Below are 25,291 nucleotides of genomic sequence, written 5' to 3'. Positions count from 1 at the left end.
GTGAGATCCAAATCCTGGATTATAATCACATACATGAGAAACGCCGGAAAATATAATTTTCATTTTTATTATTTTAGCTTGTAATTTGACCAGTTAATTTATTTACAACATTTTGAGTGTGTCCAATGAACAAGTATTTGGACACACTCAAAATGTTGCAGTTTAAGATTGATAAGGTCTATTCTTCTTCATCTTTGTTGAGATGTCAAAATATAATATGAAAAATAACTCCTGTAATTTGAGATAATCCAGATTTGTGAACAAGTATTTGGACACACTCAAAATGTTGTAAATAAATTATGTGGTCAAATTATTAGCTTAAATAATAAAAATGAAAATGATATTTTCTTGCGTTTCTCATGTCGCTCACTCCTTTCAAGAACGTCATAAATAAAAAACTTGATTTTTCAGGAGACCGTTTTTAAAGTTTTAAAATAAAACACAATGTTTTAAATAAATATCAAGCCATTTATTGAACTTTTTACTGTGCAACAGAACCTTTTAGGTAAAACCTGAAGGTTTTTTCTCCATTTGAAAAATATTTAGTATATTTTAAAAAAATAATTAAAAAATACCTTTTCTTCAAAATGCAAAAACTACATTTTCTGCCCTGTAGCGGGTAAATATTAAGTTAAAAATATGCCGCTTTAACTGGGATATAGTACAATTTCTGGGCATTCCGAAAACATGCACAACTGAAAATTGTCGATTTTTGATTTATGACGTTCTTGAAAGGAGTGAGCGATGTGTGTGATTGTAATCCAGGATTTGGACCTCACATACCAATAAAAGAGTTTCTGCTTAATAAAAAGCTTCTTTTCATCTCACCGATAGATGTCTCTAGTGAAGTTCTTGTGATTCAAGAAGTGTTTCGAAATTAATATAATCTATATAAAAAATAATATAATCTGAACCTGAACTCGAATTTTTCGTTACAATGTTGACCGTCCAAGTAATTTAATAGCGGTATCAATATTTACATGGAAAACACATAATGAATACATAATACACATCGCTCACTCCTTTCAAGAACGTCATAAATCAAAAATTGTAAATTTTCAGTTGTGCGTGTTTTCGGAATGTCCAGAAAATGTACTATATCCCAGCAAAAGCGTAATATTTTTAACTAAATATTTAACCGCTACAGAGCAGAAAGTGTTGTTTTTGCATTTTGAAGAAAAGGCATTGTTTAATTATTTTTTTCAAAAAACTAAATATTTTTCAAATGGAGAAAAAAACTTCAGATTTTACCTAAAAAGATCTGTTGCACAGTAAAAAGTTCAGTAAGTGGCTTGATATTTATTTTTAATACATTGTATCTTATTCTTAAACTTTAAAAACATTCTCCTGAAAAATCAAGTATTTTGATTTATGACGTTCTTGAAAGGAGTGAGCGACATGTGAAATATTCACCGTAATGAACGGCGTATGTAAGTAAAGTAATAGCGATGTATGGAATAGGCGCTGTCCAGTAGCCGTCGTCAGCACACAGTGGCTCACTACAAACGGCTAATTGTTATTAAATATTTGGTTTATCACGCTCACAGAGCATTCGGGACTGTGACCAACTTTGTCAGCCCATACATCATAAATACACGGTGTACACTAAATTGTACCACATATTACATACTATCCTTACACGGCTGTCCAAATTTAAAACACAGTAAGGGACATTTTTTTTGTAATACGTTTTTTTGCATTTATGGACTAAGTAGACTCTACTTAGTCCAAAAATGCAAAATAACGTACTACAAAAAATGTCCCTTACTGTGTTTAAAATTTGGACAGCCGTACAGGTCCAATGTCGAATCTCATTCGACATCAATTTTACCTCTTAGGTGTCCCATGACGGATGTTATTCGACATTTTTTTCATTCCAAGCTTAAATTTTTGTCACTCGTATCTATTACAACAGTACGTAGAGCAGAGGACAGAATATTTTTTCCAATTGGAATATAACTGTCTACCTAGATTTTTTTTTAATTTTGGGGGTCCGGAAAGGGTTAAAAAATGTATTTTTAGGGTTGTGACTGACCGGAGCCTTTGGTCGTAACGTAACACGTTACGATGCGAGCATTCAAGCAGTCAGTACAGCGAGCCGAGCCCTCCATCCATAGTTTCGGATGCTCGCTGATGCTCGCCGCTAGCGATGTTACGACGTTACGTTACGACGAAATGCTCCGATCAGTCTCCACCGTTAGGAAACAAAAAAAGCATTAAAAGCAATAAAAAAAACAAGATTTTTATTGATATTATTTGATACTTGAGAACAATAAATTGTAAATGATCAAAAATATTTAAAAGTTTTTTTAAATGTCAATTTGTAATTTATGTTTTTTTTAATGTTGAATTACTTCTCCTTGTAAAAACATGCACCTTCTCTAATAACTTTAAAGAAACGTCTGAGACATTACTATCTATCATTAGAATCCTAACTTTCCATCAAACCTCATCCTTTAGTTTTTCCCTCTACCTCTTTCCCTAAACTCCGTTTTTCCTTTGCCTTCCCTATTATCATTAATTTGTAATTTATGTTTATTTTAATGTTCAAGTACTATCTACCCTCTGATTGCAAACAGCTATATATGGTATCGCACGTTTTGATCAATATCAGTGGTCTGTTTTTGGTTGGTTGGAAGATATTGTTTTTTAGCAATAATTGGCGGGCCAATGTAATTATTTATTTTCTGTTAATAAAGTTTAAATAAATAATTTATATTTGAAGCGATCACTTTGTGATTTTCTCTTTTATAATCGAAATATAACTTCGTTTCAAAATAAACAAAGTTATGTTTTAATCATATTCATTTTTAAGTGATTTTTTAAATGGCAGTACGTGATCCGCAGGTGTTTTGTTGTATTCCCTATATTTTTGTTATTAAAATGACTAGACATAGACAAGGCAAAACTAGACAAAAATATTGAAATCTTTTAATACACAACCATGATACACGATTTACACACAACGAAGGTTTGACAGTCCCTAGAATTAACAATAAATATGGGAGTCGAACACTGCAATATATCGTTCCGAACATTTTTAATTTGTTGCCGACGGATGGTAGAGGTCAAAATAAAATATGGAACAAAGGCAAAATAAAGGGATGGGTGAATGATCAAGAGTTAATTTTATGAAAACTGTAAAATGTTTATATTCTTAATTTTTCTCTTTTTTGTGTGTATATTAGGTTAAACTGGTTAAAAACAATGAAAAATGTATTTAAAATGAACTCCACCGACAAGACACACAAGGTGGGTTGGTGAGTCTCAGCGTTTTTAAAAAATATATATATTTAAAATTGTGATTTCAATAAATGTATACAATTTATGTAAATAAAAATAAATAATAAAAAAAACATATTTTGGCACACCTTGTATGAGGCTCGGTCAATGGTTTCTGAATTATTTATCCTAGCTATGAGTTACGTGGCATTATACAAAAAATACTATTCCACATCTCTATGACTCCTGAATATTCATATTTAATTAATAATAATTGTTTTACATTAATACTCCGCTACTGGGCAAGTTCGGACGAAATCCGCTAGGTTTAATCCAAAAACCGCGACCCGAGATCATTTAAAATTTATACTGCTATAAACAAGTAAAAAGTTTTTTTTTAATACACATACTTGGCGCCATTGTTGATATAAGTAATAATAACTAAATTTCCTATTCTTACAGAGATGGAGCTTCGTCACCACCGGAAATCATTGATGGACCGGATGATCCATCATTGTTTTGCATATGTCGCTCACTCCTTTCAACAACGTCACATATAAAAAATCGTCAGTTTTCAGTTTTGCGTGTTTTCGGAATGCCCAGTAAACGTACTATATCCCAACAAAAGCAGCATATTTTAAACTTAATATTTGTATTGTTTTTGCATTTTGAAGAAAATGTATTTTTAATTATTTTTAAAAATTTACTAAATATTTTTCAAATGGAGAAAAAACCTTCAGGTTTTTCCTAAATAGATCTGTTGCACAGTAAAAAGTTCAATAAGTGGCTTGACATATATTTTTAATACATTTTATTATATTCTTAAACTTTAAAAACAATCTGAAAAATCAAGTTTTTTTAAATATATGACGTTGTTGAAAGGAGTGAGCGATGTGTGTAACAACATACAAAATGTTTAAATATGTAATGTGATTGTCAATCACGGGTCTTATGGCGAATGTTACACGTGAGTAAAGTGATCACTTAACCAGCCTTTGACACCTAAGCCCTGTAAATATCCATATTGTCCTTCATCTAAGTTGAAATGTCAGAATATATAGATATTTCGTTCATTTACTTGGGATACCACAAAAATAAAATAAAAATTGTGTAAAAGGAAACTTTTCGTATTTGCAGTAGATCAAAAATACGGACACAAATATACTAGCCATGCTATGGACAGGCCTGAGGTAAATTTTTACGAGTTGTTTTTCATTTCATAAAACTTGAAACATAAGTGTGAAAATTTCTGGTGTTTATAGACATCTATTGTGCACTAGCGTAAGCTTAAAATGCTTTGCGTCTTCACTATCACATTCAAAGATATTATTTGTGTTCATCTTTCTGCCGACAGATGTCTATACAATGAAGCAATAGTGCCATTTTATGAAAAATAGCCATATTGATTATTTAAAAATCTCATCTAGTAATAGGTACGTACAATATATTTTTAACCTTTATTAAGTCGCTTGGCATTATTTTGACATCTTTGTGGTCTAAAACACGATTATTGGTAAAAAATACTGCAAGGCTGAGAGAAGTATTATCGCTAAAATTAAGGAAGGTGTGTTAAGATGGTTTGGGCATGTGAATCGAATGAGTGAAGGAAGGATAGTAAAGCAAATTTATGAGGCAAATGTTGTTGGTAATAGAAGCAGAGGAAGACCGAGGAAAACTTGACATGATCAAGTGTTTCAAATACTTAAAAGTCGGAAGTCGGAGTCGGAGAATAATCGGCGAGTATGTATGAGGGGATGTATCCATGTGGACGAGGTGAAGATTGTTTGCAAAAGCAGATTAATGTGGCATTCTCTCCGCCTACCCCCGCGGATAAGCGGCGTGATGGTTAGTAAGTAGTTAGTTTTTTTTATATATAAAATGTTTCACTAAGTATCAGTAAAAAACATTCAAGAAAAAAATAAAACATTTATTTCCATATAGAATCGATGCCCGAAAGAAATTCAATTTATATAAAAATATGTAAAGCAAAAAATATATATTATTAAAGACTGTAGAATTACATATTTTCATATTTAAAAATATAAAAAAGGGGAGAAAAATAACAAACTTAATACGAAAATAAACATTTTTCAAATAAAAAAATAAACATTAATAAAAATATTAAATAAAACATGATTTTTATTTTTTTAAATTTCAGAATATCCAATAATAATCAAAAGAAAATCAATAAGAAACTTGAAAATAAATATTTAAAAAAAAATAATCAGAAAATAAAATATCATATAAAACATGATTTTTATTTTTTTTAAATTTGTGAATATCCAATAATAATCATAAGAAAATCAATAAGAAACTTCAAACAAACATTTTTGGAATCGAAAAATAAAAAAATAAAAATTTAATTACGAAATAGGTTTTTAAGTTTCTGGAAATCCAAATATAATCAAATGCACTTCTCCAGTCCCTCAGAATGACGAGTGATATGCGTCTCCGGGTTAAAAATAACACCATCCCAAAACGGCTACTTCTGGTGCACTTATAGAGCAGTAAGGGATTAGGGATTCCGAATCCGGATCTGGTTTGGGAAATCCGAATTTCCGGATTACTTACAAACTCATAATCCAAAAATATATTAAAATAGGTTGTATTTCCACCCGATGAGAACATCTGCAGTTCTCGAAACTAGTCGTGTTTACATTAATTAACTATTATGTAAGTGTTATTTTAGTATACCATTCCATAAAATTAAGGGGGAACTCGCAAACTGGATGATTCAGTAAGCGATCGGCTGCGTGCGAAACATTTAAAAAAAGAATAAATATTTAAATTTGAGTATATATTAAAATAGTATTTTTTAACATGTATGAACTCCTTACCTTTATAGGTCTTTTCTTTTTAAAACAATATATATATATATATATATATATATATATATATATATATATATATATATATATATATATATATATATATATATATATATATAAAGATATTTATATATATATATATATATATATATATATATATATATATATATATATATATATATATATATATATATATATATATATATATATATATATATATATGTATATATATATATGTATGTATGTATATATATATATATATATATATATATATATATATATATATATATATATATATATATATATATATATATATATATATATATATATATATATATATATATATATATATATATATATATATATATATATATATATATAAATATTTTGAAGAAAAACAATTTTTTAAACTAACTCTTCAACCCATGAATTTTTCTATAACTATTCTTGCATTGAAAATGACATAAATCCGGATTTTAATTCCCCTGGAACCCGGACAGTCGGATTGCGATCCCTACATATTTCTGGAGTAGGACTAATGACCGTCCCGGGAAACAGGAAAAAACGAAATAATGTCGCCGACTCCCGACTCCCGGCTCACTTGTCGTGGTTTGTTATTTTCTTGGTTATTCTGGATAGAAATTGCTTCTTTTGACTCACTCAGAGAATCAGCGGGTTTGGGAATGTATAAAATAATGCCTAACAGAATTTATCAACCCGTCCAAAGGAGGAACACTTTCGCCAACAAAATTTCAGATACTATTTGTATCTGGCCACGCTTGGATGTGGTTCAATCTGGTTAAATAAAAAAGAAAGGAATAAGACAGCACATCCATATTTCTAATGTATTTATTTATTTATTGCGAAGTAATGAAAATATTAAAAGTCTATGGAACACAAATGCAATCGAAAATATTGAAAATGCTAATCACTTCACAATCACAGGCAGCTGTCAAGAAGCACGCTGCCCGCCATGAGCAACGTTTAGTTGCTATTACGTTCACCAGATGGCACTGCCTTTGCAGACAACAAAGCAATGTGCATGTGTTAAAAAAAGCAATCGGTCGGACCGTGAAAGTTGGTAAACGGCAGTCCGTATGGCTATCGTGCTGGAAATCCCAGGTTCGGTTCCCAGGGGAGCATAATAAAAATAAATGATTTTCGCTCTCATACGTGTTTTATATCACCCTGCACTGCTACTTGAAGCGCAAGACTGATCACCTTGCCCTCATGTAATTAACAATAAAGATAACACTACGTCGATATGATGCAGTGCTCTATGCACCATCTGGTGAAGATAAGGATCAGAAGGAAGTGCTCGTACCCGTGGCTGTCCTTATTTCCTTGATTATATTTTTAACTGATATAAAAAAAATGTATTTAAAAAGGGATCTTCCATTAGTTTTGTATAGCAATTTGTGAGTATAATGAAACCATCCAGACTCCACATTGCACTGCACGACCAACCCCAAGGCAGACAACTCCCGGGCAGACCACCAAAGAGATGGATTGACAGCTGGGAATCCACATCGCAGGAGGCTAATCCCTCTTACAAACAGGTCACAAGGCCTACACCAAGAAGAAGAGGAAAATTGTAGAATGTGTATCAAATTTTAAAACTTTTATTTTATTTTACATAGAAATTGGGCCACATAATGTCGAGCCAAACGGAGTTGGCTGAATAAATACGATGTCAAGTCAAACTCGACATAGGATTGGTAAGGGTTAAATATCCTTATGTTTGATTATATTTCAGAGGGTCATTTTTTCATTTACGTTTTGTTTAATTTAAATGTAGACGGACACATTTTCGCAGTTTACAGGCTTCAGTGAATCACGCGGACAGGGGCGGCTTCAGAACTAGGCGAGGGCGCATATTGACGGAGTGCTACTATAAATAACTAAAAAAACATTATAATAATAATAATAAAACCCTTATCCGCACCCCAATGGTGCATAGGGCACTGTGTCATATAAACGCAGTGTTATCTTGATTGTTTACACATGAAGGAAAGGTGATCAGCCCTCCGCTTCAGGTACCAGTCCATGGTAATATTGAATAAATATTACAGTGAAAAAATCACTTATATTTTATTTTACCCCCCTTGGGAATCGAACCCGGGACCTCCAGAACGGTAGCCGAGCGTGCTCACCACGGAGGCAGACAAAAAACATTATACGTGCATATATAAACACAAAAGTTTGCTGATGAAAACTGTGTAGGTCCTCACCGAAACGTTACATTTCCTTAACAAATGATTTTAAGTAATCAGGAATTCTATCTTTTACATTTTGGTGCTATTTAATTATTACATTTTGGTTTAACATAAGAATAACTTTGCAGATGGATTCTGACAGGTAAATGAGATTTGTCATATTGACCCACTTCACATCTTTTTAACCTTTTCCGTTAGTACAATAATTGTGGTGGTCCTCACCAAAACGTTACATTTCCTTTACAAATGATTTCATGTAATCAGGAATTCTAGCTTGTGAAATTGTTACGTTTTGGTGCGATTTAATGATTTCATATTGGTTTAACACAGGATTGGTCACGTTTTGTCGCAACTTTAATTAAGATTTTGATAGAATACAGTAAACAGAACGGATTTGCATTTAAAGGATTTTTTGTGCAATATTGGAAATGTAACTTTTTGGTGAGGACCTCCGCAAATATCCTGTTCTGTTGAGACATACCATTTACTAAATAACATAAACTTATATAGTTTTGAGACATATAACTATACAAGATACTCTACCATTTTTTTATGAGGTCAAGGGATCTTGCATCCCTTATGTCACTGCGATCATATTAGGTATATTGACCTCCCTCTGTATCCCAGCTCACTCTCAAGACCTACATAAGCCATGTAGCTCACGACCTGTCTTGGTGGTAGAAGCTTCACCTTCTCGGAGTCCAGTTGAGGTCCTTCAAGGATGTGACTTCGTTTGCGAGTGCGTCTCAATTATGGAGAATGTGGATTGGTGTTTCTTTATCCTCCATACAAAATCTGCATACTGGGGAGTCATGTAATCCAATTTTGTCATGTGTTTCCTCAGTCTGCAGTGTCCTGTCAAGGTTCTTATTTGTTTTTTGCTAAGCTTTAGAGCTTCTGTGGTGAATTTCCGCGAGTACCTGCCCCATAATCAGTTCTACTAGAATTAACAATAAATATGGGAGTCGAACACTGCAATATATCGTTCCGAACATTTTTAATTTGTTGCCGACAGAGGTTAGAGGTCAAAATAAAATATGGAACAAAGGCAACATAAAGGAATGGGTGAATGATCAACAGTTAATTTTATGAAAATTGTAAAATGTTTATGTTCTTAACTTTTCTCTCTTTTTTGTGTGTATATTAGGTTAAAATGGTTAAAAACAATAAAAAGTATTCAAAAAGAACTCCGCCGATAAGACATACATGGTCGCTGCAATTTGTTTTTTGAATTGTGATTTAAATTAATGAATACAATTTATGTTAATAAAAAAAATAACCAAAAAAACTCCACCCTACTTTGGCTTCAAATATATTATTTTACCTTGTACAGACAAGGTAAAATAAACGTATGTACGAGAGAGAAGTTATTAAATATAAATGCGATGGGTCCCAATAATTACCTTGAATATTCTATAATTTGAAACAATACCTTTACAACCTATTTAATAATATTTACTAATATTCCCTTCACACCTAATTTAGCCCTGAACGCAAGAAAAAACGTGTATTGTATATAATATTCACCGAGGACATTTTTTTGAATTGCTTGCATTCTTACAAAAAACAATCAATTGTTATGTTATTGAAAAAAGTATATATGTTTTAATATTTAGAACCTTGTATTGGAAGCAATAAGGCCTGTGCGCAGTAAATGTACCATGATTTAATATGTTATATATTTTATAATTAAAATGAAAATTTAAAATCACTATAAATATTTTATTATGACTAAATTGTAAAGTCTAGTAGACATTACAAGTAAGTTATAAAATATGAAATGAAATATGTATTTTGTAACATAATTTTAAATTCAATAATTTTTTTTTAATTACTGTTGTTTCCAAATGTTGCAGTTTATGACTTTTCGTATTGATTATTTTAAATGTCACTTCTTCTTCTTCTTCTTCTTCTTTTAGGACTAGGTCCTGTCATTCTCGGGTCGCTCCTGGGAGGTGGAAGACCAGCTATCCTTCCATCGTTTAGGTGGTCTTCCTGGGGGTCTGATCCCGCCTATGCTGCTGTCCGCTGCCACCCTCACCACTCGATCCGAACTCGCTCTTCTCACATGATCTCTCCAGAAACGTCTTCTTTCTCTTCCCCATCGCACAACATCTTCAACATCGCAGATTTTTCTTATATCTGAGTTTCTTACTCTGTCGCGAAGTGTTAGGCCTGCAATGGATCGTAGAGTCTTCATTTCGGATGTCCTAAGAAGGCTTTTTGTTCTCGCGATGTCGGCTCTTGTTTCCGTGCCGTATGTCAAGATATGTTTTATAGATCCTCACCTTACTCTCTTTCAGCATGTATTTGTTTCTCCATACAAAATTTTTTAAGCATCCAGCAACAGCAGAGGCCTATTTGCTTGCTCTCTTACTTCATTGTAGAGGTTATTATGTCACAATATATTTAAATAAATAGTGGTATTTACCGAGTAAATCTTAAATTAAAAATGTAACTATTCGTCTGAAAAAAATGAAAAATGAAAAAAGAAAAATTCTTATTCTTTCATCGTATGACTGTAACCACATGGTTACAGTCATACGATGAAAAATCATATACATTATCAAGCATAACTTCGGACAGTCTAATTGAAAATTAAAAGTGCATTTATTCCTGAGAAACTCGTATTGATAAACACGACTTTCGTGGTATTGCCACAAATAAACGCACTCCCAAGAAAATACAGTACCAACCCGTCATTTCGCTCTTGGTCCTCGGGTCGTGGATACAGACTCGCCTTGTATCCTTGAATCGTTTTATTAAAACGCGAATTTAAGGAACCATATTGTTTATTGTATTGTAATTATTTATATAAGTAATAATTATAATTAAAAATGAGGGAAATAGTTCACCTGCAAGCCGGACAGTGCGGGAATCAAATTGGAGCCAAGGTAATTGATTATATATTTTATTTTGTATTTATTTGTTTCTATTTCTAATGTAAACTGAATTTTATTATGAAACTGATTTATTACATTTAATTATGAATTTAATTTACGTTCAGTTTCTGTCCAAACCCTCAGTTTGATTGTAAATAATATTATTAAATTTAAAATAATTTTCATTAATCCATAAATTGAAAAGGCGTGAAAGATCATTACATACATTATTTCGCTCACCCCTTTCAACAACGTTATATCGTAGTCATACAGGAGAAAGTGACCTAGTGCATTTTTTACAAAAACGTAATCATTTACTATTTGATATCTTACTAGCTTAATATTGCCCTGAAAAAATCTCAAGGGATTTTAAACTTGGAAGTATAATATATTGACTTCTTAAAAATGACTAAATGCATTTGTATTTATTTTGTTGCCAAGCAAAAGTGACTTAAATGGCCCTCCTGAACATTTTACGTTTTGTTAGTTGGTCACTTTCTCCTGTACGACTACGATATATAAAAAAATCGTCAATTTTCAGTTGTGCATGTTTTCAGAATGCCCAGAAAATGTACTATTATATTCCAGAAAAAGCGGCATATTTTTAAATTAATATTTACCCACTACAGGGCAGAAAGTGTTGTATATGCATGTTGAAGAAAAGGTAGTGTTAATTTTTTTTAAATACACTAAATATTTTTTAAATGGAGGAAAAACCTTCAGGTTTTACCTAAAAAGATCTGTTGCACAGTAAAAAGTTCAATAAGTGGCTTGATATTTATTTTTAATACATTTCATTATATTTTTAAACTTTAAAAATGATCTCCTGAAAAATCAAGTTTTTTGATATATGACGTTCTTGAAAGGAGTGAGCGATATGGTACAATTACAAGTTTAATACACAACATTTTGAGTGTATCCAAATATGTAAAATAACAAAACATGCACAACTGAAAATTTACGATTTTTGATTTATGACGTTCTTGAAAGGAGTGAGCGGACCATGATAAGTGGTGTTGCACATTTCAGAGCCACTTGTACTTTAAAAAAGTTTAAAAAATATTTGAGTGTACTGTTGAGAACTAGAGTCTATTCATAGTTATTTTACCTATAGTTTTTTTTTTAAATTATTTATACTGCCAAATAAATAATTAGAATAAAACTAGAGGTAAAATAACTGTGAACAGACTGTAATATGGATATTGATATAATAATAAAATAAAAACCCTTATCCGCACCCCAATGGTGCATAGGGCACTGTGTTATCTTGCAGTGTTATCTTGATCGTTTACACATGAAGGAAAGATGATCAGCCCTCCGCTTCAGGTACCAGTCCAGGATAATATTGAATAAATATGACAGTGAAAAAATCACTTATATTTATTTTACCCCCCTTGGGAATCGAACCCGGGACCTCAAGAACGGTAGCCGAGCGTGCTGACCATTAATTACACTACGGAGGCGGCGTTATATTGATATACTTGTATGTTGTGTAAATATTGTAAAATATCCATATTATCCGTCCACAACATCGGCCAGAAACCAGACAACAGGGAAATTCGATATCTGATACTGTACTTATGTGCAGTGACTGTACATAAGGTATTCGCAACCATTTTCCTAACAATTTATCTTCTTCTTCTTCTCACACCACTCCTATCGGAGGTTGGCGACCATCTCCTCAAATTCCTCACGATCCTGGACCAGCCTAACGAGGGATGCTGCTTTCGGTATTCCAAACCAGTCTTGTTAACCTTAATCCTATATCCCAAAATGAGTAATGGAAATTACTCGTCGGGAATATTATATGTGTGAATTATGTATGTAATATGTTGAACTAAATATATGTAATTTGTTCGCCTCCGTAGTGTAATGGTCAGCACGCTCGGCTACCGTTCTGGAGGTCCCGGGTTCGATTCCCAGGGGGGTCAAATAAATATAAGTGATTTTTTTCACTGTAATATTTATTCAATATTATCCTGGACTGGTCCTGAAGCGGGGGGCTGATCACCTTTCCTTCATGTGTAGACGATCAAGATAACACTGCGTTTATATAAAGCAGTGCCCTATGCACCATTGGGGTGCGGATAAGGGTTTTATATTATTTTTTATATAAATAAATAATTAATTAAATAAACGCTGCTAATCTTCCTCGGTCTTTAAGCTATGGTTCCGTGGTTAGTGTCGCGGACTCTTGAGTCAGAGTTTATAGGTTCGAACCCACTCATTTTTATGCCTATTTCTAGTTTTTTTTAAACAAAAAGGTCACCGAACTCACTTCGTGTCAAGCTTTTTACTAAAAAAATACATATCCAAATATCATTTAAATACTCATTGCAATACCATATTTTACCATTTTGACGAATTATATAAATATAGATTGTAATTACGTAAGCGCAAACATTGTTTCGTAAAATCGATTTTAATTTTTTTAAAGTTTATCTGTGATTAACGTGCCGGAACGTTATTCCACCGCGTTACGTGGAAAAAAGCCCTACCTATTTCTAATAATGAGCCGCCTAGGCTCACAAAAATAGTATGAAATTGAAGTATTTTTGTAAATAGTAAAAACACAAATATTTCCCCCTTTTTTTAAAATAAAAAGTAATATATTTTACGGACATATTTCATGAAATTATAAGTAAAAACGGCACGTGGCCAAACGGTTATGTATCCCTGAGAGGTATCCAATAGCTAATCACCGTCTGGTTTCATTAACCCCTTCCGTGCTACAGTTTGAACGTAACACGTTACATCGAACCTCAAACCACATCAAACTGTGACAAAAAATACTACAAAAAATCAATACACATCATTTACGATTCAATATATTTCGCGAAAATATTTCAAACGAGTTATTCAAATGTGAATTGAAACCCGCTCCCGCGGTGTAATGGTTAGCACGTTAAGCTTTTGTTCTGGAGACCCTGAGTTCGAATTCCAGGGGGGATCTGACCTGGTCCCTGATGCGCAGGAGTGATCACCTTGCCTTCATCTAAGTAACGATCGAGATAACACTGCTTCAATATGACGCAGTGCCCTATGCACCATTGTGTGCGGATGATGGTAAGAAGAAGGAGAAGATTCACAGCAACGCGTGGCAGGGTGCAGCTAGTTATTATTAACATCTTCTTCTCTAGTTAGGACTGTCCTGTTATTCTCGAGTCCACTCCTGGGACATGGAAAACCATTGGAAGACCATCGTTTGGGTGGTCTTCCAGGGGGTCTGTTACATCTTATTTATTTATTTAAGCATCATGTACAGAAAATAAATAAGTACATTGGCGGGCTTATTGCTAAAAAGCAATATCTTCCAGCCAACCAAAAACAGACTAGTGATATTGATCAAAACGTTTGATACCATTTATAGCTGTTTGCAATCAGAGGGTAGATAGTACTTGAACATTAAAAAAAACATAAATTACAAATTAATGATAATAGGGAGGGCAAAGGAAAAAGGGAGTTTAGGGAAAGAGGTAGAGGGAAAAACTAAAGGATGAGGTTTGATGGACAGTTAGGATTCTAATGATAGTAATGTCTCAGACGTTTCTTAAAAGTTATTAGAGAAGGTGCATGTTTTTACAAGGAGAAGTAATTCGTAGTCTGGCCGCTTAGACAGAGAAGGAATTATGCTGCTGTCTGCTGCTATTATTAATATCAATATAAATTATAATAAAAACAGGATAGTATCCCTTTCTCAGCTAACTGACTGTTGGCTGGCATGCACACAGTCTGACTCCGTAATTTGAAGATAATCACCAACACGGAGACCACAGATCCTATTCAGAAAGCCCAGCAACCATTAAACCATTGTGAGATCAATTGCTCGTGTAATTGGCATCGTCAGGAACCTAACTCTTTCGTACAGGCTGAAAGAATCCTATTTAAAATGCATTATCTGTGGGGTTACTTTTAAAAGCGCTTAAAAAACTCAAAAAATAACCGTAAAACTTAAAATAATAACTTATAAAATCACGATACAGTGTTATTTTTATAAAAGGTTTTTTTTAAAACAATTCGAGAATTACTTTGTGGTAATATTTCGTGGGTGTACTGGCAAAAAAACGTTAACTCGAAAATATGCAATTTTACTTTATGATATGAATGATGAATGTCATAATGTTTTCATTGCTCTTTAGACTGGTAAAATACACTAATAATAATAATAAAACCCTTATCCGCACCCCAATGGCACTGCGTCATATAAACGCAGTGTTATCTTGATCGTTTACACATGAAGGAAAGGTGATCAGCCCTCCGATTCAGGTACCAGTCCATGGTAATATTGAATAAATATGACAGTGAAAAAATCACTTACATTTATTTTACCCCCCTTGGGAATCGAACCCGGGACCTCCAGAACGGTAGCCGAGCGTGCTGATGATTACACTACGGAGGCGGACAATGTGTCATATTTATGTGGTTTTACAAGTAAATTCAGCTTTTAGTTTAATTTCAGGCTAATAAACGTTCATAAAAAATATCAGAAAAATTTCAGCTAAACGATAACTCTAAAATCCCTTTTTTCAGGCTAATAAAAGCTAATAAAGGGATTTTAGGGTTATCGTTTTTTGCCAGTATACCCACGATTTATTCTTTTTTATTTTGTTTAATGCGATATGTGAGCCTGTTTAACTGAGCACAGGCGGCAACATTTGGAGCAATTGTTTATAAGGATGTTATCTTCATAAAACTAGATTTTTTCCGCGGCACACCAACTAATCACCACGGTACACCAGTGTGCCGCGGCACACACGCACAGGAACACTGTTATAGCCTGTCCATTTGGCTATTTTAAGTAAGGTTTACAACATTTTGAGTGTGTCCAAATACTTGTTCTCAAAAATTCTGGATTATCTCCAATTACAGGAGTTATTTTCATATTATTTTTTGACATCTCATCAAAGATGAAGAAGAATATGGAAGTCTGGGCATTTACGGGGCTGACGACCGTCATAGGCTGGTTTAAGTGATCACTTTACACACGTGTAACATTCACCAATTCTACCCATTATTGACAACCACACTACTCAAATTCTAATAAAAGAGTTTCTGCTTAGTAAAAAGCTTCTTTACATCTCACCAAAAGATGTCTCTAGTGAAGTTCTAGTGATTCAAGAACAAGGTTTCTAAATTGGTTCATATATATATAGAACTTCCAAGAATTTGAGTAGTGTGGTTGTCAATAATGGGTAGAATTGGTGAATGTTACACGTGTGTAAAGTGATCACTTAAACCAGCCGATGACGGTCGTCAGCCCCGTAAATGCCCAGACTTCCATATTCTTCTTCATCTTTGATGAGATGTCAAAAAATAATATTAAGTAAGGTTATTTACAGTAAGCATCTAGATTCCCCAGTCCAGCTTAATACGAGTACCTCATAGTTCCCTACATGTTTCGACTAATGAAACCCCTAAAAAAGCTTGATTTTTTTTCTTTTTTTCTTTGCAGTTTTGGGAGATAATATCTGAGGAACATGGAATTGACAAGTCTGGAATATACAGAGGAACCTCAGACTTACAAAGAGAAAGAATCAACGTCTACTATAATGAAGCATCCGGTATGATTTTTATATATTTAATTATTATTTTAAGTAAGTTATAATAATGTCTGTGAGTAAAAAACCTATCCAAGGAATTTTTTATTTTCAATATTCAAAGCCCCAAAAGAAGAAACCATTTTCAAAAAAACAGCATTTCGCCAACTATTTAAGGGTGAAAAATACTTAAATCTCAAGAAAAGTTCATCTTCGAGATACCAAAATGACTTTACAATACCAAAATATAATACCAAACAATTCCAACAGAACTTAAAATATTTGGGAGCCAAGTACATCAATAATCTTCCTACAGATATAAAAAAATTGACGAAATTAAAATGCTAAAAAAAATCATTGTTAAAAATACATGGTAATACAAGAAAGAGAAATAAGCAAAAACACAAAAGAATAATTGTGAAAAAAATAAATTATATTACCAATAAATATAAACAATAAATAATAAGTGGGAGTAATAAATAAAACAAAATAGTTGTAAATATACAAAACATTTAAAATATAACGTTTCTACCTCTCTAATAAAGTAGATTCTTGTGTTTAGAGAGGGAGTTCGTTTTACTTTTTTTTTTAATAAACAGAAAATTATTAAAAATATTAAAAATAAACAAAGTAAATAAAAAAAATAAAAAATAAATGGTAAAGATAATTGGTATGGTATGGTACCGTACCGCACTCCAGTGGTGCATAGGGCACTGCACTAAATAAACGCATTGTTATCTTGATCGTTAACACACGAAGAAAAGGTGATCAGCCCTCCGCTTCAGCTACCAGTCCAGGGTAGTATTGAATAAACATTAGAGTGAAAAAATCACTTATCTTTCAAACAATTAGATTATTAGGTTATAAGTTAGTAAGTTTTTCAATGAATATTTTTCTTATTTTTCACGATTACGGACGAGGGAACAGACCAAAGAAGAAAGATGGATGTAATTAAGATTGAATCTATTAATAACATATCGTCCACTTTTGTATTAGATGCAAGTTACTTCCTGTTGCTAGAGCAAAATGCATGTTTATTTTCGTACGGCAACAGCTGAAACCGAAATTGGTTCCACGCGACGGCCATATGTTGGAATTTCAAAAGAAAACAAGTAATTCAGACGCCACAATTTTTGGTTTGTTATTTCAACATGCGCGATCTCCTGGGGAAGTGTTGTGTACTATAAATCCATCAGCCATTTAGATGTTATGGTGAAACCTTTCATCAAAGACGAAATGGAATCATCACTAAAGGTGTTTGTTAGCCTTAATCTATGTTAGAAGCTATCTGGCCAAGTCGGAAAGGAGTTGTTAGTTGAAAAACAGGGCTGTGTAATGAAAATTATGGGCCCGGGTAAAATTTGTTTATTGATTTATTACCTTGAATTACTTCAATTACTATATATATACTAACCATATCCGCTCCCTAGGTGGAGCATATGGAGTCCACAAACTGTCTCCAGGCTTTTCTGTCGGCTGCTAGCTCCCTTGCATCCTCCCAAGTCAGATCCGCGTCCCGAAGTTCTGACGAGAACTGCCGACGAATTGTCAGCAGTGGTTGTCCTGGGCGGCGCGAACCTGATGCCTTGTAAAAGAGGCAAGCTTGATTAAGGCTCTCAGGAGGCATGCGGAGTACATGGCCAAGCCAACTGAATCGCCTTTTCTTGACGACAGTTGTGACCAAGATTTGCCGCGTCCTACGCCTTATCTCTTCATTCCTCACAAAGTCAAACCACCGCACGCCTAAGATTCTCCGCAAACACCTATTCTCAAAGCTTAGTACACGGCTGCTCTGGGCCCTTGTAAGGTGCCATGTTATGTACTTGAATTACTACTATTCAATATTAATATTCAATTACTATTACTAATCGAATTACTTATCTTATTACTAAGATAAAAATTCTTGAGGTGAAGTGTTGAATCCCCTAAAATTTATATTGCATTATTTTTTTTAATATACCACTCCACACTGAAAGTTGGCAATCATCATGTATTTTTTTTTTACTTTGTCTAGAGTTGCTGATCACTCTAAATTTTCCTCGGTCTTCCTTTGCTTTTTTACCGTTCACTCATTCTCATGGGGAAGCGTCATGCCCAACAACTTGGCCATTCTCCAGCCCATGGGATCAAGAGGAAGGCGTTTTCATTTGTCAGCTCACCTTTTCCCTGCTTCAGGCTCGACGGCTCGAGACTGATTGACGACGTTTTAATCCATTTATTTTTTGTATATCATTATCATCATCATCCTATTACTATTATTATTATTATTATCTCAACACACCTTTCCTAATTTAATGAATAATGCATATCTCAGTCTTGCATTCTTTGCTTATATCGCTCACTCCTTACAAGAACGTCATAAATCAAAAATCGTCAATTTTTAGTTGTGCATGTTTTCGGAATGCCCAGAAAATGTACTATATCCCAGCAAAAGAGGCATATTTTTAACTTAAAATTTACCATCTACAGGGCAGAAAGTATTGTTTTTGCATTTTGAGAAAAAGGTATTGTTTAATTATTTTTTTAAATATACTAAATATTTTTCAAATGCAGAAAAAATCTTCAGGTTTTACATAAAAAGATTTGTTGCACAGTAAAAAGTTCAATAAGTGGCTTGATATATATTTTTAATACATTGTATTATATTTTTAAACTTTAAAAACGTTCTCCTGAAAAATCAAGTATTTTGATTTATGACGTTCTTGAAAGAAGTGAGCGATATGTATCACCATTCAAACATTTATATGGTTATTATACATGATAAAAAAAGTGAAGTACATTGGTACCATAAACCAAGCTAGGGCATAAAAAGACGACAGTCAGCAGTCCGGCTTCTCCTGAGGAGTGCAACGTGGTTTCCTCCCAGCAATGCTAAATGCTGACAAGTTCCTGGTTGGCCCACACTAGATTATCCCTCTTGTTCCCAACACAGATTCAAATAAAACATATTTATTTAGTTACAAGAAATGAAAATCCACTTAACCTTTCTAGGGGTATGGTCGTATATATACGACCAATACAAAACATGATTTATGACGTGATTTATATCAAAACATGTTTAAAACATGATTTATGTCAAAATTGCCAATGTTGCGATAAATCATGTCTACTGGTATAAATGTTTTTTTTTTTATTTAAGAAAATATGTTGCTAAAAATATCGACTATCATATAATAATTATAAAAAGAAAAACAATATTTAAAAAAAATCACTCCTGGACAAGTTAATGATCTATAAACATTTTGTTAATTTTTGATGTATAAATATGGTTGATGATCTATAAAACATAAATGTTTTGTTTACTGTAAGGAAATGTAAATATATAAGTATGTAGATGTAGTCAATTAAGTGTATTTGGTATAATAGTTTATATTAGTTTATATAAGCTAACTTAAGAAATAAGAAAAAAAAATACAAAATAAGCAAGGTAAATAATAAATGCTTTTCCCATCTAAAAAAATAAAGAAATTCAAATATTTCTCGTAAATCGTTTTGTCGCACATTCGTCTGAGTGATCTAATGACTTAATCTAAGTGCATGCTCTTTCTAAATGAGGCAATGTTGTGGTGTTAATGAATAATTACTCCGTATTCTATTCAGATAACGATTACTTTAATTGACAGTCAGCTGGCGACAGAAGTGATGAAATTGTCCAGAACATGTGTGGCCAACCTTTTCAGCAGCCGGGCCAAATTTTAGAAATGAGGTTTCCTACCGGGCCGTATAACAAAATTTATTTTCATATTATTTTTGACATCTCATCAAAGATGAAGAAGAATATGGAAGTCTGGGCATTTACGGGGCTGACGACCGTCATAGGCTGGTTTAAGTTCACTTTACACACGTGTAACATTCACCAATTCTACAATTCGTCCGCCCCGTAAATGTCCAGACTTCCATATTCTTTTTCATCTTTGATGAGATGTCAAAAAATTATGAAAATTACTCCTGTAATTGGAGATAATCCAGATTTTGTGAACAAGTATTTGGACACACTCAAAATGTTGTAAAATTTATTTTATTATTCAAAGCAAACGAGAAATATGTAAATCTATTGTTTTTTAAGAAGATAAAACAAAAATGAGAAACAAACATATTTATTAGATAAGAGTTGGGCAGTATTAAAAATAATAATAAAAAAATAAACAAAATGAAATAAACTTTAGTGAGAAGTCTGATTTTGTTTGTCAGAACTGTTTTGTTGATAACGATTCATCTTGTTGCTTCACGCAAACAGTTTTCCAAATGCTTCAAATCAAACAATTTTGTCACCGGTCGTGATTGTTTGTTAACACGGATATTGGTATATAGAAGAAATTGTCACGATAGTGAGATACTTCCATATATGGGATATGATACGAACTACGCACGATGGAATGTTCTTTTTGTGGTTTTATGTACCCTTAAAGAAAATGTGTGAAATGCTCCGCGGGCCGCGGGTTTGTCACCCTTGGTCCAGATCAAAATAAGTTGCTTGTCATCTTATCAGGCTCAATTTCGTCTAACCGTGTAACGGTTGTAGACTGTTAGGGTAATTCCTGGAAGTCGTAGATAATTCAATTCGTAAAAGAGCCAATTTGGTCTCAATATTTGAAAACTCACGTCCTCCGCCTGGAATTGGACTAAATCGGGATAGCGGTTAACGTGGCAATAAGAAATTCTGATATATTTTTTTGAAAAGTTTCAAAATACTAAATAAAAGATAAAAAAATTCTGTTAACTAAAGGCAGAGGATCGAAGAGGATGGAGACTCATGCGGGAGGCCTACGTTCAACAGTGGACGGACACAGGCTGATGATGAACTAAATATTGCGTAAAGGGATGATTTTTCCCGACCATCCCGGAAAATAGGAGTCTACTGATTAAGACGTCGTCAATATATCTTCATCTCAATTCTTCATTGTATTTTTATTTATTTGTTTGAGAGCTGTACCGAGTCCGCCTGGTTAAATCCGACCTTGGTTCCAAATTAAGATATATTAGGTATTCTACTGTTTAAGATAAATAACTAATTCCTCGGGTTTACATGAAATATTCCCGGGTTTGTAAAATCTTTGAAAACTTCGGGTTTTTGAGTTCAAGGAAACATGGGTAAAAAACCCTAACACGAGGGCCAGAGATATAACCTATAATAGTTACATGTTTTTTGCTAGATTGATTATTGTAATTTTGATTAATTTTGACCACCTCCGTTGTGTAGTGGTCAGAGCTTTTGGCCACCATGCTGGAGGTCCCGGTTTTTAAAGACTGGCGATTGAATCACATGGCTATTGACCTTGATTGTAAGAATGATTGTATTTCAGCTTTTTCCAATGTCAATTTGGAGCAATATTTAAGATATTGTATTCTTTTGCAGTTGCTACGTCTACAGATGGAGGGAAGTACGTGCCCCGCGCCATCTTACTGGATCTGGAGCCTGGAACCATGGACGCTGTCAGGTCTGGAGAGTATGGCCAGCTCTTCCGCCCAGACAACTTCGTCTTCGGCCACTCCGGGGCGGGCAACAACTGGGCCAAGGGCCACTACACGGAGGGCGCCGAGCTAGTGGATGCTGTCCTCGACGTCGTGAGGAAGGAATGCGAGAACTGCGACTGCCTTCAGGGCTTCCAGCTAACCCACTCCTTAGGAGGAGGCACTGGATCAGGCATGGGGACGCTATTGATGAGCAAGATACGAGAAGAGTACCCTGACAGGATAATGAACACGTACTCCGTGGTGCCATCTCCGAGAGTATCTGATACTGTTGTAGAACCTTACAACGCGACGCTATCCATACACCAACTGATCGAAAACACAGACGAGACCTACTGTATAGACAACGAAGCCCTTTACGACATCTGCTACAGAACGTTGAAGCTTCCTAACCCAGGATACAAAGATTTGAACCATCTCGTGTCTCTTACGATGTCCGGCGTCACCACATGTCTGCGCTTCCCGGGACAGCTGAACGCGGATCTGAGGAAGCTCGCTGTCAACATGGTCCCGTTTCCCCGTCTTCACTTCTTCATGCCCGGCTTCGCGCCGCTGACTTCCATGAGCGACCAGCAGTACAGGGCGCTAACTGTACCAGAATTGACCCAGCAGATGTTCGACGCCAAGAACATGATGGCGGCCTGCGACCCGCGCCACGGGAGATACCTCACAGTCGCGGCTATTTTCAGAGGCCACATGTCCATGAAAGAAGTCGACGAACAGATGATCAACATTCAGAATAAGAATTCCTCTTACTTTGTCGAGTGGATTCCGAACAACATGAAGACCGCCGTTTGCGACATTCCGCCGCGGGGGCTGAAGATGTCAGCCACGTTCATTTGCAACTCCACCGCGATCCAGGAACTCTTCAAACGGATCTCGGAGCAGTTCGCCGCCATGTTCAGGAGGAAGGCGTTCTTGCATTGGTATACCGGGGAAGGGATGGACGTGCTGGAGTTTACGGAGGCTGAGAGTAACATGAACGATCTCATCTCGGAGTACCAGCAATACCAGGAGGCTACTCCGGACGATGATTCAGGATCCTTGATGGATGAAATGGAAGCTGAAGGAGGAAATGATGAAGGGGAATGCTAAATTTGAAGTTATTGGTTATTTTTTACCATCCCTTGTACATTCTACGAAACTCTTCGAAAATATATTCCACATTCACGGAAGCTTCTTCATAAATGTGCTCTTATCACTTAAGAGTACAATTTTAAATCGGATCTAACGTAATCTATATGTGTCGCCTATTTTCAAAATCCGCTAGAAAAAAAATCTTAAAAAATGGGAAAATTATCTATTGCATAATACTTTATCTAATGATAGACATTTCTTTTGAACATAAGTTTTGCCGGAGAATTTTACATTTTTTGTAAAATCGACTTACATGGATCTAGCAGATTTTAAAAGTAGGGTACGCATATATCCATAAATGTTTTTTTTTTGTATTTATACAAATCCGACATGTCAATGTATTATTTATCATTGTCATTTGCGAAATTCTCTTTTCGAAATAGCAATTCAATGAACTGGCAACATATTGTAACAATTCTGTAAAAACCAATACCTACGTAAAAAGTTCCTACTCTCGACGTAAACTCCGCGGTAACATGAGTCGCAAGTTTTGTGGTTCTGACTCTCGCGGTCGAAACAGCTAATGACGTCGAGAGGTGTTCGCTTTTCTTGAAATTAAAATCAAGAAAGTTCAATCCTTTATATTATTATTTCAACCTTATTTGCTTATTTCAAAACAGATTTCCTGCCTTTTTAAAGTATTAATTTATTTGCAAATAGAAAAGAACTGAAAATTAACATTCTTTAACAGCGGTGTTTCCCAATTAGAGGTACGCATACAAAGTTTGCATCTAGGGATTCACGTGGCAATTTCTTGACTAAGATAATTTAATATGTATTTTGAAGGTAGTAAATGTTTAAAAAAACTAATTTCAAGAGTCGGGTTGTGGTCCCGTGGTTAGTGACAGAGTTTCTCGGTTCGAACCCACTATACCACAATTTGATACCTTCTTCTGATAATGAGCTGCTTAGGCTCACAGAAATGGTATGAAATTGAGGTTTTTTTGTGTGTAATAAAAACATAAATATTTCTCTTTACTATTATTACTATCGTTTCCGCAACAATGGGTACCTACGCGAATTTCACATCTTTCTTAAATTGGCACGCTGTAAAACTAATTAGGAACCGCTGTTTTACATAGAAGAGACAAGTGAACAATTTTTTCCATTCTTTTTTTAAAAATATTGTGCGACATTTGATTATTTTATGAGGCTGAGTAGATGTGTGAAAAATTTATAGAAATATAGTAATGATATAACATAATGATGTATGATTGATCCCAAATATTAATTTTACGATCATCATATTATGTTTAGTATTTTAAAAATGATAAGATGTCTTTATCTACTTATGTATCAATTGTCATTTATCGTGATTTGTATGTTTTAAACTATCTGAAATAAATCATTTTACTGAAAATGTGTTAATTAGAAATCAATGACAATCCTTTTAAAAATAAAATTGAATTACAAAAAATTATTGATTTTTAACTATTATATTATATACGAAATCTTAAATCTCCTAAACTATTTGTTTTGAAATTTTTACACGATGTCACATTCGAAAATGTTTTTTTTTTATATATATTTGACATGTCGCTCACTCCATTCAAGAATGTCATAAATAAACAAAAAAACTAGATTTTTCAGGAGAACGTTTTTAAAGTTTAAAAATATAATACAGTGTATTAAAAATAAATATCAAGCCACTTATTGAACTTTTTACTGTGCAACAGATCGTTTTAGGTTTAACCTGAAGGTTTTTTCTCCATTTTTCTCTGAAAAATATTTAGTATATTTAAAAAAAATAATTAAACAACACTTTCTGCCCTGTAGCGGGTAAATATTAAGTTTAAAATATGCCTCTTTTTTGCTGGGATATAGTACATTTTCTGGGCATTCCGAAAACATGCACAACTGAAAATTGACGATTTTTGATTTATGACGTTCTTGAAAGGAGTGAGCGATGTATTTTAAGCTGTGATAGGGTTTTTGTGGAAAACAATTTAAAACCAGTTTTTAAAAAAAAACTAGCGATATCTGTGAATGTAAAACAA

At 33.8% G+C, this 25,291-nt stretch overlaps 1 protein-coding gene across 1 annotated transcript; it reads left to right on the top strand.

Annotated features, from left to right (window-relative positions):
• The first annotated feature begins 10,967 nt into the window (after positions 1 to 10,967).
• LOC148308863 (tubulin beta-1 chain-like) lies at positions 10,968 to 24,654 on the top strand. The gene is made up of 3 exons (XM_088260997.1): positions 10,968 to 11,160; positions 16,601 to 16,709; positions 22,042 to 24,654. Exons 1-3 carry the CDS (start codon positions 11,104 to 11,106, stop codon positions 23,250 to 23,252), a joined length of 1,377 nt encoding a protein of 458 aa, XP_088117123.1. The 5' UTR covers positions 10,968 to 11,103; the 3' UTR covers positions 23,253 to 24,654.
• The last annotated feature ends 637 nt before the right edge of the window (positions 24,655 to 25,291 follow it).

This window comes from Brachycentrus maculatus, unplaced genomic scaffold, assembly GCF_059751285.1.
Source record: "Brachycentrus maculatus isolate JH-2025_06_01 unplaced genomic scaffold, ASM5975128v1 h1tg000145l, whole genome shotgun sequence".
NCBI classification, from domain to species: domain Eukaryota; kingdom Metazoa; phylum Arthropoda; class Insecta; order Trichoptera; family Brachycentridae; genus Brachycentrus; species Brachycentrus maculatus.
Note: the sequence above shows the minus strand (reverse complement) of the source record. Positions and strands in the feature narration are given on the sequence as shown.

Excerpts from the sequence above, each read along its gene's own strand:
- LOC148308863 (XM_088260997.1), top strand. The coding sequence starts at position 11,104 with ATGAGGGAAATAGTTCACCTGCAAGCCGGACAGTGCGGGAATCAAATT. Across the intron at positions 11,161-16,600 it reads GGAATCAAATTGGAGCCAAG|TTTTGGGAGATAATATCTGA; the intron begins GTAATTGATTAT and ends TTTTCTTTGCAG. Across the intron at positions 16,710-22,041 it reads CTACTATAATGAAGCATCCG|TTGCTACGTCTACAGATGGA; the intron begins GTATGATTTTTA and ends ATTCTTTTGCAG.